Source organism: Cyprinus carpio, chromosome A7 (assembly GCF_018340385.1).
Source record: "Cyprinus carpio isolate SPL01 chromosome A7, ASM1834038v1, whole genome shotgun sequence".
NCBI classification, from domain to species: Eukaryota; Metazoa; Chordata; class Actinopteri; order Cypriniformes; family Cyprinidae; genus Cyprinus; species Cyprinus carpio.
In genome coordinates, this window is record NC_056578.1 from 41,849,318 (window position 1) to 41,862,332 (window position 13,015).

The 13,015-nt window shown below is 36.1% G+C and overlaps 1 protein-coding gene across 1 annotated transcript in view; it reads left to right on the forward strand.

The window, feature by feature from the left end:
• Positions 1-13,015, forward strand: part of LOC109070726 (phospholipid-transporting ATPase ABCA1-like) — a 137,895-nt gene that overhangs the window by 95,654 nt on the left and 29,226 nt on the right. Inside the window, exons 30-37 of the mRNA XM_042761401.1 lie at positions 559-686; positions 1,293-1,391; positions 1,551-1,743; positions 7,828-7,922; positions 8,230-8,335; positions 10,292-10,352; positions 11,618-11,715; positions 11,816-12,039. Of these exons, the coding sequence (XP_042617335.1) occupies positions 559-686; positions 1,293-1,391; positions 1,551-1,743; positions 7,828-7,922; positions 8,230-8,335; positions 10,292-10,352; positions 11,618-11,715; positions 11,816-12,039 (1,004 nt within the window). The remainder of the gene's footprint in view (positions 1-558; positions 687-1,292; positions 1,392-1,550; positions 1,744-7,827; positions 7,923-8,229; positions 8,336-10,291; positions 10,353-11,617; positions 11,716-11,815; positions 12,040-13,015) is intronic.

The window sequence follows — 13,015 nt, forward strand, 5'->3', positions numbered from 1 at the left end:
TGAATTAATTGGACAATCACGGAGTGTAATTAATCAGCTGGAGTGAAGCTGTGTCGTCGACTCCTATGCAGCATGTCTCGCTCTCGCAGGTTTTGTGTGCACTGGATTCGCTCCGTCTGTCAGCGGAGGGATGGAATGAAAGGAGAACATTTGGAGAGATAGCAGAGCGGAAGAATAGAGAGAAATTAATTATGCTGGGAATGAAGGGTGACAGTGCCAGTTTTTGAAAGTGTTCAGTCAAACCCTTTTACACTTTTAACTAAGCCAACACAAGCACATGAAACTCATCTGCCAGAGAGAGAGAGAAAGGAGGGGGGGCGATACGTTAAAAGCTCGAGCCAGTTTGACACATGGTGTTTCAGCACAAACCTGCATCTTGTTCACTAAGCACCCTCAATCCATTTACTTAAATTGCACTTTGCCTTAAACGTTCAATATGTGCATCTCAATGAATTTTACTTTTAAACTTGTATTCTGTTAGATTCTGATTGATAGACAGTTAAACTCCTATAAATGCTGATTTTTGAGTGTGTGTGTGTGTGTGTGTGTGTGTATCAGGTTGTGATGCCGGCGTTCTTCGTGTGTCTGGCTCTCATCTTCTCTCTGATTGTTCCTCCGTTTGTTGAATATCCCAATCTGGAGCTTCAGCCCTGGATGTATGGAGCTCCACAGAATACCTTCTATAGGTACACACACACACGTTTACTTGGTTAAATGTGGCACAATATGATTGATTGATTGATTGATTGATTGATGCATTAAATTGATCAAAATGACAGTAAAGACATTTATGTTACAAAAGTTTTATATTTTAAATAAATGCTATTTCTATTCTATTTCTATTTCTATTCATCTGTGAATCCTGAAAAATAAATTGTATCACGGTTTTCACAAAAATATTCAACTGATAATAATAATAATAATCAATAAATCAATCAATCAATCAGAAATGTTTTATGAGCAGCAAATCAGCATATTAGGATGATTTCTGAAGATCATGTGACACTGAACACTGGAGTAATGATGCTGAAAATTCAGCTTTGATCACAGAAATAAATTGCATTTCACTATATATTGACATAGAAAACTATAATTTTGAATTATAAAATTTTACTGTATTTTACTGTATAGTTGTTCAAATAAATGCAGACTTGCCGAGCAGAAGAGACTTCTTTCAAAAACATTAAAAAATAAACTTTTGCACAGTAGTGTACATTTAAAGCTAATTATAATAACTATATGAGACGCACTCATTTCCTTGGTCAATAACAAATCTTGTGTGTATGTTGTAGTTTTGATGATCCTGCTGTAGATCAGGTGGAGAGAGTGACGAATGCTCTGCTCAGTTCACCAGGATTTGGGACGCGCTGCATGAGCCCCAACCCCATACCGTAAGCATCACACACACACACACACACACACTTACCGTTCACCAGGATTTACACACTTACACACACACACACACACACACACTTACCAAGGTCATCGAACACACACAAACACACACACAGGTGTAGCAGCTGACCGTGTGTTTCCTGTTCCTCCTTCAGTAAATTACCGTGTAACCCAGCGGGAGGCACTGATTGGTTCACTCCCGCGGTGACTCCGTCCATCAGTGAGATCTTTGAGAAGGGAAACTGGAGCATGGAGAACCCGTCGCCAGACTGCCAGTGCGGCACACCGCAGCGCAGCATCATGCTCCCCGACTGCCCGTTAGGAGCCGGCGGTTTACCGCCACCACAGGTCAGACACACACACTATCACACACTGGTGAAAGGCCAGTGGCCGAAGTCCCATTCAGTTGCCAATTATTGCCTGCACATTGCTGATGCAGCTTTATGCCAATGGCTTCTGCTTGATTTTTGGACAAATGACAATTGTGTTGCTTTGAATTTTCAGTTTTGGGTGAACTATCCCTTTGACCAATAACATGTAGGTTCATTTTAACTAATGCATTAAAACCCTCTTGTTGTAGTGCAGGTCAATTTGACCCACAATCAATTTCCAAACTACTTAAAATACTGGTTAAGCTGTTTATTTCTTCATAAAAATTTGGTAAATATTTCTAATTTAGGGTCGTGAATGTGCACGCAAAGTTTCGAAACATAGATGCTTTTTAAGACTGTACAAATCTTGTGCATTGAGGTCAAATTGACCCTCCTTTGCAATTTGTAAAAAAGTCAGCCATTTGAAAAACCAGAAGACTTGTCAAATACTAAAATGTGAAATTATGAAATTTAAGTTTCAATGTTTCTTTGAAATTGAAGAATCGTCTTCAGAATCATCTCAGGGAAATTCACTGTTCACACACATACAATATTCACAATATATAAGATGTGTGGATTGTCAGAGAGAAATGGTTTGTCCAACTTCTCTGAACAGAAACTAATGAGCCATAAATAAACGATCAACAATTTCACAGCAGAAGGAACATTGTTCATCCAGGTGAAAACTGGTCTTGAGACACATACATTCATTATCATATGTATTATTTAGTCTGTAGCATCTCTTGAATCTGGCAGACTGAAGTTCTGTGTGTCGGTGTGTCAGCAGAAATGCAAATCACTTCTGCGCAACGCTGAGTTTAAACTTAGAATCTCCTCTGATTCTGTCTCGGTAAACAAGCTTTATCTGAGTATATACTGCTGAAAACACACACTCAGATGACCCAGTTGCAAACATTTGCTCAAGTACTGGTTTTACTAAACTAAGAAAAGGGTCCTTCACATGCGCGCGCACACACACACACACAGAAAGAGAGAGATGAGATGTTTTGTCTTGAAACATAATCGTGGATGTTTCAGGATGATGGAGGCTGGATGAATCTTATCCGCAGCCTCAGGGTTTCAGATACATCAAGTGCTGTTTTAATTAGACCAGCAGCAAACACACACACACACACACACACACACACACATATGAAAACCCTGAAGGGTTACATGTGGGAAAAAAATGCTCAACTCTATTTCAGATTTTTTTTTTTCTTCTGCTGTGTAACAATATTTTTTTTTTTCTCCTTCTGTTCATTTCATGTAATCAAGGTGTTTCAAAGGTCAACATATTAAAAAATAATTTTCGGCTGACAATTTACTGTCAACTTCAGCCACTGGGGGCACTTTATTTATTTATTTATTTTGCTGTAACAGAAAAAGTACCAAATAATGGTGAGGTTTTTTTTTTTTTTTTTTTTTTTTTTTTTTTTCACTAAGTATAAATTATAGTTTTGATTATATATATATTTTTTACTTTAATTATTTATTTCTTTTGCCTTTGTATAGTTTACATAACAGCTATAAACTTTTCAGAATTGAATAAAAAAATCTGACTGGTTAGACATTTCACAATTTTCTAAATATTTAATTTAGTCTTTAAAATACTATAAAGTTAAAACTGTATGAACAATAGTTAGTAAATAGAAAAATGCTATTTAGACTGCACAGTCAGATCAGATAAGTTTTTTTTTTATGATTTATTCATTATTTAATAATTTCGACAAAATATATGAAGAATAAGTAAATTTTTAGGAATACACTCCAAACTTTTCCCCAAAAATCTAATTTTCAGTCTTTCACTTTAAACGTTCCTCGTTTGTTTCTTGGTTGTTGCTAGTAATCGTAGAGTTTCTCCAAAAATGTTCACACCACTCATGGTTTTAAAAGTAATAGCCGTTGATTAAAGTGGGAGACATAGACTTCCATAGTATGAAAAACAAAAGAGAAAAAAAAAAAAAAACTATGGAAGTCAAACTATTTGGTTACTAACATTTTTCTTTTGTGTTCAGATAAGTTTTTTTTTTATGTTTTATTCATTATTTAATAATTTCGACAAAATATATAAAGTATAATTTTTAGGAATACACTCCAAACTTTCCCCAAAAAATCTAATTTTCAGTCTTTCACTTCAAACAATTACCAGTGACTAAAGTGGGAGACATAGACTTCCATAGTATGAAAAAAAGAAAAGAAAAAAAAAAAGCTATGGAAGTCAAACTATTTGGTTACTAACATTCTTCTTTTGTGTTCATACAGAAGTCACATGATGCTTTGTGTGAGAACCAGATGCAAATTTAAGTCATTATTCAAGCAAAACCTACCACTTCATGTAAACTCAGAAAATAGTCCATGTGATTTATACATGATATTTTATGTATTCTGAAGCCATAGGATTTTTTAGATAATAAATATATATATTTTTTTATTCAGTTAAAAGATTTGTCTTTCAGTAATTGACATTCATGTCGTGCCCCTTAATTACATGTAATTGTTCATCTGGATCTAAAAAGCCCTGCACTGAAATGCTAAACAGCATCACAGACAACCTTTTCAAACACCGTTCATGTCTATTGTGTCGCATTAAGCGCTTACAGAGCAATTTATGTAGCTGCAAACTGTATTTCACTGCAAACAGCTCCATGAAAGAGTTTTCATAGATTATTTTCTTGCTGTAGCGCTAACACAAGCACATGCGCTTTCTTTGATCGGCTATCACACTCGTTCTTCATCCGCTCTCTTTATATCTGTGTCCTTGATAAGTGAAAGAGAGGAGGCAGACGCTCCGCATGGGTTTCTTAATGAATCGCTGGTTTCCATGGCGATGACAGGTCAGCGATGTCGTTAGGTGTTCGTTAAGCGTGTGCAGTCCGTTAGCTTAACTGCAAGGCTGTGGCATTTTAGAGATGCAATAATCAATCCGCTGGCTTTTCGTTATTGATATGAAATGCACAACAAAGCCCTTTTTTTATATTTTTCCTTATAGAACTTCACTCTTATTACACAGCTGCGTCTGTCATCCTCCACAAAGGCGAAGGCATGAGGAATCTGAAATGTAGACTGATTTTAGTTTTATTTTTTTTATTTTTTTATTTTTTCAGCAGTTTAGTTGAGAATCGTTGCTTTACACATCGTCCCATAGGAATCTATGCAATAAAATTGATTTTTCAAAAAAAAAAAAAAAGTGATGGAGAATCAAGTGAAGCCGAGCTGATCCAGTGCAATAAGAGTTCATCTGGAAATATTATTAACAATATGAAAGGTATTCTAACATTTATTTTAGATAATTTTACAATGTTTTTTTTACAGTATACACATGCAGGACTATGAGTTATGCATATTAAGTTAAATAAACAAGCCCTCCACATCATAATAGCCCTTTAAAGTGTGTAATGTGAATGTAATTTGCTCATTTCTGACTCTATCATGTATGCATTTGCAGTCATTAACATTATCCGCATTGCTCCAGTACTCCAGCTTCTGTCCAATATTTGGCTGTAAGATTTGTTGGCAAAGCTCCTGTTTAATTTTGTAGAGAGGAGAGCAGGAGATGATGACAGATGATGAAGATTTGATGTGATATCTAGCAGGCTGCAGTCATTTGTGAAGGCTGAGAAATAGACTTAATTGGAGGGAAAAAAGACCATGTGAAACAGTTTGATGAACAGAGTTTTTAAACATGTTTCCTATTGAAATTTGAGGCAGTCAGCTACGAGTTTGATGTCTGGTATATGCTTTGTTGAAGCCAACTTATTATTATTATTATTATTTTTTTCTTAAATCCTGTTCAACAGCAGAATTCCTGGTGAAAAACTACATTACCCATGATTCTGTAAACAATCTCCACCAATAAGAGAAAAGAAACTCTTTAGCCCCGCCCATTCCTATGAAGCACTGTGAATATCTCTGCACTCTCAAACTACTTAAATATCTGTATGTATCTGCATATTTAAAACATAAATAAATAAATGTTGTCTCTGTATACACAATCAACATCTTAAGTCAGCTGGTTAGTATTTGTCCTTTTTTTAATTGTAATTTATGGTGCTTCATGGGAATGTAGTTCTTTCGCTTCACAGTCTTCTTTCTTTCTTTTCTTTCTCTTTCTTTCTTTCTTTCTCTTTTTCTTTTTCTCTTCCTTTCTTTCTCTTTCTTTTTTTTTTTTTTTTTTTTTTTTTTTTTTTGTTTTTTAATACTTTTTTGTTTGGTTTTAATTATTTTTTGTGTTGTTGTTTTTCTTTTTGTGTGTTTTTAGTTTGGTTCATGGTTTATAACTCTTTATAACAAAGTCTTTTTAAAATCCCAATGGGGACAAATAATAATGTGAGAAACACTTCCAGAACCAGAGTTACTGAAGAACTGAGTGGGTTCATGTGCACTTTACTATAGCTATAAACAGTTAGTTCCCGTCTTCAAATGTGATTGGTTGAATGACGTTCTCAAAGTGCTGTCATAACTGGAAGGTTTTGCTGACATGCAATGTATGAAATGCACTAAATTCTAACTTTAATTTGTCATTAAATGCAAAGCGTGATGTTTGTCTTCTGATGGAGCTATTTTTGTTATCAAGAAAGGAATAAATGGACTAACTGGGCAATTTTGGTTTGATAGATGTTGACTAAAAGCCACAAAATCCCTGCTTTGATTTCAAGGAAAAAGCATTATTGGAGTGGTTCAGTTCCCGCTCTGTGAATCAGCGTCAAATAGATGTTCATTATACAAATCACAAGCCTCCAACAGTGTAACCCGTGTATGTGTGTGTGTGTCAGAGAGCTTTCATTTAGGCCGGTTTCTGTGGAACAGAGTCTGTTTCATTAGTTTCACACTGATCTCACCAGAGAAACACACGGTTTTATTATTCCATTGTGTTATTCTGGTTTGTTTTGAAGAATCTGTGTGTGTGTGTGTGTGTGTGTGTGTGTGTGTGTGTGTGTGTGTGTGTGTGTGTGTGTGTGTGTGTGTGTGTGTGTGTGTGTGTGTGTGTGTGAATGTGTCAATCTCATGCACTGTTAAAGGTGAAAATGTGCAGACATTTAAAGTGATTCTGTCTTCATTTACTCACTAGCTTCCCAAACCCTCACACAAAAATGAGACATTTTGGAGAAAATTCCAAATGAACTGGCACTGGGACTGACAAGCTCTAAAATACATACATGCATGCATGCATAAAAAAGGGCAGCTGTATAATGTGTCTTTTGGAGTATCAGAATCTATTGAAGTATCAGAACTACTGTAAAAAAAAAAATACGTGAAATGCATTTTTTTTTTTCATAGTATCTCATACAGGTTTACAAGAACATGAGGGTGAGTGAATGATGACAGGATTGTAATTTGTGCGTCATCACTGTAAGGAGTGTTTGTGGTCGATCTGATTCTTGATGAATGAGTTACATTAATTCACTCAGCAGTGTGTTGTACTATTTATATACTATTATAGTATTTATTACTTTGAATTATCTCTTTTTACTTCCTATTTTCATTTTTCATTTTCATCTTTAGTAATTGTAAGGTTTTTGTCTTTTTTATGATTTTTTTTTTTTTTTTTTTTTTGTATAAATCGTTGACATTAATTGACATTAATTGACATTAATTGACATTAATTTTATTTTCATCTCAGTTTCAGTAATTTTAGTATGGCAACTTTTTAACATTTCATCAAGGCAACATTTTAAATTTTTATTCAAGTTTGTCCACCTAATATTTATGTTATTTTATATCAAATACTGAAAATGATTTTTAAATGTTTTAGTTAACAATAACAACATGCTATTCAGTAAAACATTCAGTTAAATTTGTTATTTATTATGGTTTTGTAACGATAGAGGTGTCGTGACAACGAAGTGGGGATCCAATAGCAGGCTTTATTAAAAGAGCGTAGTCAGGACAGGCAGGGTCAGATACCAGCAAACAATAACATCCAAGGCACAGACAAAAGAATAATCCAACAAGACAGGCAATGATCAGGGCAGGCAGCAATCAATCAAAAACAAGGTAACAGTCCAAGGATCAAAACACGAAAAATGTAATGGTTTTGACTGGTGTGTGTTTTCTTTTGTAGAGAACTCAGAACACCACAGACACCCTGCAGAACCTCACGGCCCGAAACATGACCGACTTCCTGCTCAAGAACTACCAGAAATCAGGAAAGATACGGTAACAACACACACTCATGCACAGGATGTGCAGAATGAAATAAGATCAAAGCAGCACGATTGCCAACATGTGTGTGTGTGTGTGTGTGTGTGTGTGTGTGTTGTGTGTGATTGCCACACATGTGTGTGTGTATGCGTGTGTGTGTGGTGTGTGTGTGTATGTGTGTGTGTGTGTGTGTGTGTGTCTGTGTGAGAGTGTGTGTGTGTGTGGTGTGTGTGTGTGTGTGTGTGTGTGTGTGTGTGTGTGTGTGTGTTTGTGTGTGTTTGTGTAAAAATTTGTGTGTGTGTGTGTGTGTGTGTGTGTGCAGGTACGGCGGGATCTCGGTGGGCGGCGTGAACTCGCAGGTCAAACTCAATGAATCTGACATTACAGCAGTGATCGACGACTTCAAATCATTGCTCAACATCTCGCAGGTGAGAGCGACGGGCTTTAGACATCACTGCCCTCCAAAATGACTGGTCAACATTTCTGACCGATCTCAGAGACACTGAGGGGTTTGAGATATGCTTCGGATTGCAGTTTACAAATCACAGAGATCCAGCTTCTGACAGGAGGTTTTCGTTTATTATGCTCTGCATTTTAGGCTGGTCTTCGAATCGTATTCAAATGCATGAAATATAAATTCATAAGTGAAGCTTCAGAATATTAGTGTTGTTTCTTTTTTATAGCACTGGCTGTTACAACCAAATTATCACAGTTGTATTGTAGTTATCATAACAATGTGCATTTGTTTATTACAGACAGCTTTTTTATCCATGTTCATTTTCATGAACAAGTAGCAAATACCATTTGCTTGTTTCAATAATTCGCTTCATTTGCATGTGGGAAATCTGCATTTGAAAATGCATGAGCAGCTTGAGCATGTGTCGTGATGTGAAGTGTGTGTTGTTTACTGTTTTTTAAAGCCGTGTGAAGCTTTTCAGGCCTTTGCAAGCATTTAAATGATGTGAAAATTCCCACCAGCTCTCCACTTAGCATTCGCTTATCAAATATGGAGATCATGTTTTTCCCACAGTGCAATTCTGCTGAATTTTTTAATACTTAGAAATGAATATCTGCTGCTCTCCTGAAGTTCAGATAACTTTATTCCCACTAATATATTCCCTCATATACTGTGGTCTTTTGAAGATAGAGAGTAAAAACTTATCTGCAAACGTCTGTATGCTACAGAATCAACTCTGATTTACAGAACAGAATTAGTTTCTGGATTCAGTCCTCTATAAGCAACATGATTTAGCTCGTAAACAACTTCATGTAAAACCTAAGTACAATTTCCATTTACAATAAACAAATATTCATAACGTTTTTCACATCTCTCAGATGTGATGCATGTTCTGTCATGATTGTGCTGAAATGCTCTTTGAAAGAAATTAATACTTGTATTGAGAAAGGATGCATTAAATTGATCAAAAGTGACAGTAAAGGCATTCATTATGTTACACAGGATTTCTATTTCAAATTATGGGCAGCACAACTGTTTCTAACATTGATAATAATCAGAAATGTTTCTTGAGCAGCAAATCGGCATATTAGAATGATTTCTGAAGATCATGTGACACTGAAGACTGGAGTAATGATGCTGAAAATTCAGCTTTGATCACAGAAATAAATTAAAGTTTAACAGATATTCACATAAAAACTTGCATTTTTTAATTGTAATATTATTTCACATTTTTACATTTTTTACTGTATTTTTTTGCAGTTGAATCCATCACATTTTCAAAGTAATTTTTTTTTTTTTTAGTTTTAATTTAACAGAGAGTGCATGTACAGTAGAAATGCACTTTGTACGTGTTTGTTGTCAATTAAAACATGTAAAATACAATAAACACAGTGATCTTCACAATTCTCTCACATTATGATTTATTCAGGTAGAAGCTAAAATGTTGTGTGTGATGCTTTAGTATGGAAAAAAAAAAAAATATGTTTATGTTTACAGCAGATGCAGCTGTCGGAATCAAAGCCATTACATCATAAACACATTTCACCATTTATTTTATTTTATATACATATCTGCAAGCATACAGTACGTTACCTAACGGCAATATTCTAAACCTCAGATGCCAGATTTTATTTCATAAACCTGGTTTTATGTTTTGACAGTAAGTCACCATTGACCAAACACTTATCTAAAGGCATTATTTTGAACAATTGACGACATATGCATTTGAAATCAAAGTGAAACCTGTCATTGTTAACATGTGCCAGTTGAGCAGACACATGGTCTTTGATATCAACAATAAATGCTTTCTGAAGCTGGAGTTTGATATTTTGCTTTCTTGACAATGCTAGGTGCATTTCATTCATTATTAGCATTAGCTGGCCTAGTTTTGGCTCTAAGTGTAATGCGGTTGAATCCTCTCCGGCAGCGTGCCAGAGTCTGGACGTCTGATGGGATTTTAATGCTGCTTAGCTCTGTGATGGACTGCTGTAATGCTAATAGCAGGACGTTAGCATCCTCCACTCCCTCTCATTCAGACCTGGAGAGATTTTGACACCTTCACTGTGTGTGTGTGTGTGTGTGTGTGTGTGTGTGTGTGTGTGTGTGTGTGTGTGTGTGTGTGTGTGTGTGTGCGTGAAGGTTATTAGTGTTCATGGTGTATTTCCAGTGTCGTCTGGAGCAGCAAACATTAGCATTAGTGTCTGACATCCGTCAGTCTCTATCGTCTGTGTGAATCTCAGATGAATCTCAGCGTTTTAAGTAATAGACACACTCCCGACTCAAAGGCTGAGATGCTGTAGGATTCTTTTGGACGTGATCTGAAGGGTTTTTATCTCATACTCTGTAATGATTTGCTCAGACACCTGCTTGCCTAAAGCTGTGTAAAATCCAGTCAATAAAAATAACTATTTATTACAGTGAGAAAGTCCTTGTTGGTTTAATGCATTTTAGGGAGTAACATCAAATTTGTATTAAAAATGATTTTTTTGTGCAGAGTAACAAACTTGGGAATTTTATTATGTAGAAGGTGCCAGAGGGGAGATGTTGTGTAAAATACACAAGTTTGGGATCTGTTTAATGCTTTTTGAAAGAAGTAAGATCACATTTTTACTGAAAGCAGTACAAATTAGAAATATTACAATTTCAAATATCTGTTTTCTATGTGAATAAACTGTAATTTATTTCTGTGATGCACATCTGTATTTTCAGCATCATTACTCCAGTCTTCAGTGTCACATGATCTTCAGAAATAATTCTAATATGATGATTTGCTGCTCAAGAAACATTTCTGATTATTATTAATGTTGATATTTTTGTGGAAACATTTAATACGTTTTATTTTTCAGGATTCACAGATGAATAGAAAGTTCAAAAGAACAGCATTTATTTGAAATATAATTTTTTTTCTTTTTTTTTTATGTATTTATGGATGTTTTGATAGTTTTAATGAATGCATTTTTTTTAAAAGTATTAATATATTTAAAACAAATATGACAAGAATACTGTGTGATCTCTCTCTCTCTCTCTCTCTCTCTCCGTCTCCTCTGTCTCTCCTGAGCCCATTTCTCTCTCTCTCTGCAGTTCTCTCTCTCTCTCTCTCTCTCTCAATCTGAAGGTCTCTCTCTCTCTCTCTCTCTCTCTCTCTCTCTCTCTCTTTCCATTTTCTCTATCTTTCTCTAATCTCCATTCTCTCTCTCTCTGGTCTCTCTCTCTCTCTCTGTGTCTCTCTCTCTAGGTCTCTCTCTCTAATCAGGGTCTGGCATTCGCTCTCTCGTCTCATCGTCTCTCTCTGTTGGCAGTAACGGTCGTTCTGAGCACAATCTGGCCTTGCACGTTGAGAGCAAGGTGGAGGTGGGCACCAGGACAACCACCCAAGAACCTCAGCAGTATTTACAGTCTCGTTTACAGCATGTGTCCACAACTGTTTTAGATTTTTTTATTTGCATTGCAGTTGTTTCTGGTGGAGTTGGGCACCAGAGACAATGTGAAGGTGAGCAGCAGTATTTACAGTATCAGTACAGTATTGTCCATTTATGATTTCTCGTTCCTGAATGTGGCCAGTAACGGCGTTCTTAGAGGAAATCTGCCAGCAGGACGACGAGAGCAAGAGTTCGGCATCACAACATTCAACCACCCACTGAACCTCACCAAAGAACAGCTCTCGTTTGCTGCACTGTGAGTACAACACACACACACACACACACACACACACACACACACACACACACACACACACACACACACACACACACACACACGCACGCAGACATGCACACACACACACACACGCACAGAATTACTTAAAAAATATTTAACAATAATATTTGAATTCCATGCACACACACACACACACAGACATGTAACACACACACACACACACACACACACACACACACAGACATGCACACACAAAGACACAGACGCGCACACACACAACATGTACAAGAGCACACATCTAGCTCATAATTATACACAGAAGTGAGGTAAATATGGCAAAACCTCTATTTAGAGGCATGCAGTATTATTTTTATATACTACATTACATTTTTTTTAACACACACATACACACACACACACACACACACACACACACACACACATGGTTTTTAATATAAAGAAGGAAACGCGGGGGGGGCACACACACAAAATGTTTCTTGAGCACACAGCAAATCATCATATTAGAATGAGGTTTCTGAAGATCATGTGACACTGAAAGACTGGACTAATGATGCTGAAAATTCAATGATTTGATCACAGAAATAAATTACAGTTTAACAAATATAGCTGCACATTGAAAATAGTTATTTTAAATTGTAAAAAAATATTTCACTCTTAAATTGTGAAAATATTTCAAAAAATTTTACTGTATTTTAGGTCAAATAAATGCATTCAAAAGTCTTACAGCTCACTTTGCTGAATACAGTTTCCTTGCAAAACTGAGATGTTTTCACTGTCTGAACGTGTGTGTGTGTGTGTGTGTGTGTGTGTGTGTGTGTGTGTGTGTGTGTGTGTGTGTGTGTGTGTGTGTGTGTGTGTGTGTGTGTGTGTGTGTGTGTGTGTGTGTGTGTGTGTTCATGGATAATTAAACCCAGCTTGTGAAGGCGTGTTGATCACAGTATTTGCTGTGAAGACGAATGGTTTGAAAGGAGAG